The 6,562-nt window shown below is 31.9% G+C and overlaps 1 protein-coding gene across 2 annotated transcripts; it reads left to right on the forward strand.

Moving 5' to 3' along the window:
* LOC109345312 (TVP38/TMEM64 family membrane protein slr0305-like) lies at nt 267-4,867 on the forward strand. 2 transcript variants are annotated; one of them, XM_019584236.1, is made up of 10 exons: nt 267-641; nt 1,152-1,213; nt 1,632-1,686; nt 2,250-2,348; nt 2,619-2,705; nt 3,080-3,196; nt 3,865-3,957; nt 4,153-4,183; nt 4,437-4,639; nt 4,686-4,867. In XM_019584236.1, exons 1-9 carry the CDS (start codon nt 546-548, stop codon nt 4,625-4,627), a joined length of 831 nt encoding a protein of 276 aa, XP_019439781.1. In that variant the 5' UTR covers nt 267-545; the 3' UTR covers nt 4,628-4,639; nt 4,686-4,867. The 2 variants fall into 2 exon arrangements, with proteins under 2 accessions (XP_019439781.1, XP_019439780.1); XM_019584235.1 differs by having other exon boundaries at nt 268-499; nt 536-641; nt 4,437-4,856.

Raw genomic sequence — 6,562 nt, forward strand, 5'->3', positions numbered from 1 at the left:
GTGTCATTGTAACCGGAGATACTTTATTCTCTAAATAAAAATAATAAATTATTTAAAATGTGGGAGATAAATAGGGAAAGGTTAAGCAAGTAAGCAAATCTATGACAATGTCCTATACAAATAACATTATTTTACCTAAAATGATTTTTATCAAATTATTTTTCCATGGTTTAATTTTGCCCAAAGCTTTATACACTTAAATCCATGTCATAAATGGTTGTGAAGTAGACCTAACTCATGAGCCAAATGACTAAACTAACCACAACCTTTTCAATCTCTCTAATCCAAAAATGTTCGTTTTTTGAGCCACTTCATTTCCACTTAAAGATAACATTTTTCTACAATAATAGCTAAAAAAGCAAGAAATCTGAAGAATATATTTGATGGCTTAAAACTACAGTGTTTGTGATTATTGAGATTGTTCTCATCAGAATAAAATTGTGGCAAATTTAGAGGGTTTGAGGGCTCGCTCTTCATTGAAGCAACCTTCTTCTGATCTCAGCTACAACGACAAAGAGTGTAAGCCTTGGCGTTGCAGGTTTACAATGCCTTTCTATTGCCCTTCTGCGCTTAGGATCACACTTTTCTTCCTCCTCCTCGTTGCTGTTGTTGTTGCTTGTTTCACTCTCCCTATTGAAAAGGTTCCTTTTTTCTTACACCCTATTGAATTTTGTCTTTAATTTCATTTATGGGTCTCTCATATTTTCTCATTTTATCTGATTTTTTTTTTGGTAATTTTTTATTAGTATTTTGTTGAAATGGGGTGGATGTTCTTTTTCTTTTGTTGCTGTTGTTGTTGAATTGGTTTATTGCTAGATTTGCTTATTGATCATGTAATTTTATCTATGGTTATTGGATTTTATATAAGTAGCATTTATGCTTAAGTCTAGAGATAAAGTAGTGACTAGTGATCCTTGGAAGATATTGACTTTGTATGTTATTTGCTTCAAATCTTTATACAATTGAAGTTTAGCAATGTAGTGGGCTTGAAAGGTGAAAAACAAAATAGTAGCTCGTAAGTCATGGTGTAGTTGAGCTAGTTTTACAAATGGAATCTCCTCTCATCGCCTTTGGATTTGCGTTTCTGGAAAATTTCCCAAACATTCCGTTTACATGGAGGTTTTGAATCCTTTCTCATTCTCTATTTGCAGATGATGAAGGATTTCTTAGTATGGGTTGATCGTGATCTTGGGCCCTGGGGTCCACTTGTTCTGTAAGTCAATTTTATTTTTTGATCACTTATATCTCTATCTACTGACTAACTTCACTGGAATTTTTTACAATCTCACAATTGTGAAACTTTTTTCGAATTGTGTAGTTTTAATTGCAATCAATAGAGTTCATTTTTTAAAAGGAACTGTTTTGGTGAGGATGAGCCTGGTAAAATATTTGTAGATCTGTGATAGTGTGTCCTGGCTGACAGATTATAACCATAAGCCTAACATCATTTGAACTTTGAGCTAGTGCTGAGAAACAATGCCGTTTAATATGATTAAGCTTTCTAGGTGAAGTATAACTTTCTTTCCCTGTGTTTTTGTCTTGCTTTTAGATCTTCGCGTCTTCATATTGTGTATAAATGTTTTACAAGCTGGCATAATGTGTGAATTGGTTATTTGTTTGGTGATTTTCAGGGCTGTTGCTTACATTCCTTTGACTGTCTTGGCAGTTCCAGCTTCAGTACTTACTGTAAGAATCATTGATACCCTGGCATTTCTGGCATTCTTAATTAATTTATACTAGAATAATATTCTCGAGCTCCTGCAATTCTGTCTGCATTGTTGGTTAATATTTTTAGGTATTTGTGATTGTCACCATGAGTCACTTGTAAATTTCTTAGCTGAACTTATCACAGGTTATCATCTTACCACTTACCTGTATAAATTATAGAAAGTTTATCATTTTCTTTTAACTCTGAAAGTGGAAATTTGATATGCCTATTCAGTTGAAAATGCTGAAATGCTGACTGATAGGTAACTGAGGATTATGCAAGCATGCATCAATGATGAGCAAAAAAAAACTATAGATTGTTTTCACATTGACTGCGACTTTCGTTTGTCAATTATTATTTCATCCATCTCTGATTTACTTTATGTTAATAACTTTTTTGTATGCAATTATATTCCCTCTTTTTCATTTCATGCTTTTATTTTCTATCTCCTTGACAACACGTTTTGGAAAAGAAGGAAGCTTCAAAAAGCAAAGTCAAAAGTAAATTTGTCGAGTCACTTTACTCGATACTTCATTTTCAGCTTGGTGGTGGTTATCTTTTTGGGCTTCCAGTGGGCTTTATTGCTGACTCTATTGGTGCAACTGTCGGTGCAGGAGCTGCATTTTTTCTTGGTAGAACAGTAAGTTTTTCAAGTTTTACATTTTTAAGTAGTTCTCAAAACTCAATAATAAAAACAACTGGTCTGATACTTGCTGCTGATTGGTTAAAAATGATGTTAGATTTTTAAGTACATTCTTGTGTCTTGCTCCTTCTTCTACAATTCTACATTGTTCTTGCAATCCCTTTTAGCATTCCGACCGGGCTGCATTTTGGTCCATGTGTTTCCAGACCAATATGGTTCTGTGTATCATATTATGTTATTTATTCATATCTTTTTAATATCCTACAGATCGGGAGATCATTTGTTGTTTCTAAATTGAGGGATTATCCCCAATTCAGATCAGTGGCAATTGCAATTCAGAGATCTGGTTTTAAGGTATGTAGACTCCACACCGTTTAATATTGATTTGAAATTTTTGGTTTTGTTGGTCTTTAATTATTTGTTTTCCTCTTGTTTTTATCTTTTTATTTCAATCTTGTTTACAAAATCAACTTAGAAATTATGTATACCTTAACATGACTATATTTGTGAATTGTGATGTATACCTTTATCATATCCAGTTATTTGGTTTTGTAATCAATGTTATTTTGTAATGTTTACTAAGCTAAGTAGTCACTCTGTCAGCGGCGTATTTCATGACAATTTCTAGTCATTGCTTTACTTTTTTGCTTGGTATTCTGTTCTGATAATTTTTCTTAACTGAATGTCTGACCTTTTTCTGTTTTGAATTTCCTTATCCATCCTTGCAGATCGTTTTCTTACTTCGGCTTGTTCCATTACTACCATTTAACATGCTAAATTATCTTCTATCGGTGACTCCTGTTTCAGTTGGGGAATACATGCTGGCTTCCTGGTTAGGAATGATGGTATCTTCCTATCCCTTGATCAAATATATATTGTGGAGTTGGTTGAGTAATATATTATGTTATGTGCTATATGATTTTCATTTATTGTGAATTCGATTTCTTCTGGATAGTCACTCTTACTTACTGATTTCAATTAAATAGTGCATGGGATTAATGGAGAACTGGACATCTATGTAAAGAGTTATGTTTTGACTTGTACCGAGTAAATAGGTAAACGAAAAGGATCATTGTTTCAACATCAAAGGCACATGTACAAATGGTTGTGGCGTTGTGGATATCATTGAAATCAAGAATTGAATTTCAAATCAGAAGACTGGTTTAAGATTCACAATTTAATTTAAAAATAGTGTAAAATGTTTACCTTTTCATACTAATATATAATTCAACTAATTAAAGATTTAGAAAATGACAAACATTGGTAGACAAAGCTAAATAACTCATCTTTTATGGATCTACACTTCCATGTATGAAAAAGCAAATCACAATTTTTTAATCTCGGATCATCACCGTGTGACATGAATAGTTGAACCATGCAATTTGACTACACTGCTGCTTGTCAGTGAAATGAATTTTTTGAATCATACAATATTGAACTGTTTGAGAGGCTTACTAGATGGCATTCCAATTAGGGAAATTCATTAAATGCCTCCAAATTGTTACTGTTGCAGCCAATAACACTGGCACTTGTATATGTTGGAACAACTCTCAAAGATCTTTCCGATGTTACACACGGTTGGGGCAAGTTCTCGAAGACTCGTTGGGTAAGATATGCCATCCTGTAGTACTTATATTCAAATGATCTTTCCAAGGGCTACTTACCTTTGCTTTATCTTTATCTTGATGAAATCTAAGATGTCTCCGAGAGTGTAATATTTCGATTTTCTCGACTGTATCAAATAGGTGTGCTCTCATTATCTTAAGCAGATATAACATGTGTTTCTCTTTTGTGGATGCAGGCTTTTATCATTTCAGGCGTCATAATATCTGGTAAGTTACATTGTTTTCTCACATGATGAATTTGTCTTGAAAACTATATTGGATAAATAATTGTAGTAAACCAGTTTTTCAGAAGATGTTGTGTGCTTTTCTAACTTACAATATTGATTAGCCCCCTTGATTATAAAAAAAGTATGTAAAAAACAAAATATCACCTATAAGATTTTGCCCTCTTAATTTTTTCCCTCTCTTTATATTGAATAAGAGCAAGATTCCAATGCTTTTTATCTGGGTGTTTGTGCAGTGGTTCTGATGATATGTGTTACTAAAGTTGCCAAGTCTGCTTTAGATAAAGCATTGGCTGAAAATGAAGATATTGATGGCATTACATCATCCTCTTCAGCATTACCAATTGTTGCTGAATCATCCTTTGATCTCAACCAACCTCTCATAATTAACATAGATTCTACCGAAGCCAATAATCATGAAAAGTAAATCTCATTTGTGTAAATTCTTTCTTCACTCCCTAGTCCCTACTTTCTTCTAAATGCTATAAAGCTTAAGCAGTAGCTGCTGCATGCTCATTTGTGATTTGTACAGTTCCAACATTAGGAATATAGTTTGTGACAGAATTGGTCAATCCTGCTATCATGGTCAGATTGTTGACTAGGTACCTTGTTGTCTAACACAGAAGAAGTTCATACTTCATACTATGAATGTTTCCTGATTCTTTATCATTTTGTAGTTCATGCCATATTAAGACCAAGATTATGATGATAAATACAACTAGGTAGTAAAGAATTTTAACAAGTATCTTTGAGATTTTGTTTAAGAAAGCAAAAATATTAGATTTTGTCTTGGAAAACAATATGTTTAACATATCCAGAAATGCTCAAATTAACTCTTTAAAGCCAACTTACTTTATTTGTGTTCTTAAACAGTGCTCTAAAGGTCACTATTCTTGAGTAATTTGTGGTTTAGTTGGAACTTATAAGAGTATATATATGTAAACCTCAATAGAATGAAAAATCCTGATAAATCTAGCTAAATCAACTAGTACATTCATATATTAGCTACATCAACTACATCAAATTATATAACTTCATATTTTTTATAATTTATGCACCTTAGTGATCCAGTCACCCAACTGCATAAGTGATTATTTAAATTAAATTATCCAGCATCTGCAGTTAGATGACTAAATAAGTTGTAAATTTACACATTCATGACTCAAATATAATAGTTATAAATTATTCAACTTCTTTACATTTTACTTGAGTGGTGTAAATTTTTGGACGTTAGTAATCAATTTAGGAAGTTGAGTAATTTACAACTTGATTCACTTGTTAGGGATAAGAGTAGGATGATTGAGTCAAGTGAGCAGAGATTCTTTTTGATAATGGAGAGGAGAGTCTTATTTTTACTCTTAATTTTAAGGATAAAATGTTATTGCAAATATAGATAGATGGATATAACTGCTAGAATAAATTATACTGACACTCTGAGTTTTAGTGAAATTATACAAATTATCTCTCACATTTTTACACCTACACAAATCCCTGTAGTTTTTTATACTTTCATTTCACTGACCACCCCTGCATGAGAAATAAATGTATTTTTTTAAATAAAAAACGTGACAAATGCAACTAAGTAAACAAAAACATGGTATATTGTGAAAACAAGTCCAAATAATATACAAATCAATGTATCTTTATTATTTTTTGTTACAAAATGCATCAACAATTCTAAAAAAATATGGTTTAAATCGTTCTTATACTATATCGTAACGAACCAAAAATCATAATGATGTATTGACTCATATATTATTTGGATTTCTCACCACAATATGACATATTTTGTTTAACTAAATTGCATTTATCATATTTTTGTTTAAAAAATTACACTTATTTTTCATGCAGGGTGGTCGTGTAATGAAAATATAAAAAAGTGAGAGATAATTTATGTAATTTTGTTAAAACTCAGAGAATATCAGTATAATTTACTCTAACCGATATTATATTCTGTTTTTGAGAGTCTTCTCAAGTGGTGTGTATTTGTGAGGGAGAGAATATTGGTTTTGTGATAAGCATGAATTTGTGGAATATGTAATGTAAAAAATTAATCCCTTATTTCTAACTCATTTGATAGACATGGTAAAACGGACCGCTTAGTCCGTTTAGCTCGTGCCCACATTAATATAAATGGGTCGGGCATGCCCGTATTGGCATAACGGACAAAATTCAATGTCCTGCTCGTTTTAAAATGGGCTAACGGGCTTGCGGGCGGCCCACGGACATTGTTGAATAATTAAAAAATTCTTATAATAAATAAAATAAAGTAATTGAAGATAAAAAATTAACAACAACTTTGATATTTTATATGAAGTTGATCAAATCACATTATATTACAATTTTTTAAGGATTAAAAATC

The sequence above is a fragment of the Lupinus angustifolius genome, chromosome LG04 (genome assembly GCF_001865875.1).
Source record: "Lupinus angustifolius cultivar Tanjil chromosome LG04, LupAngTanjil_v1.0, whole genome shotgun sequence".
Lineage (NCBI taxonomy): Eukaryota > Viridiplantae > Streptophyta > Magnoliopsida > Fabales > Fabaceae > Lupinus > Lupinus angustifolius.

Bases quoted from the DNA above. Each gene is read 5' to 3' on its own strand.
- LOC109345312 (XM_019584236.1), top strand. From the start codon at position 546: ATGCCTTTCTATTGCCCTTCTGCGCTTAGGATCACACTTTTCTTCCTC. The intron at 1,214-1,631 runs GTAAGTCAATTT...GGTGATTTTCAG, and splicing joins CCCTGGGGTCCACTTGTTCT to GGCTGTTGCTTACATTCCTT. The intron at 2,706-3,079 runs GTATGTAGACTC...CCATCCTTGCAG, and splicing joins TTCAGAGATCTGGTTTTAAG to ATCGTTTTCTTACTTCGGCT.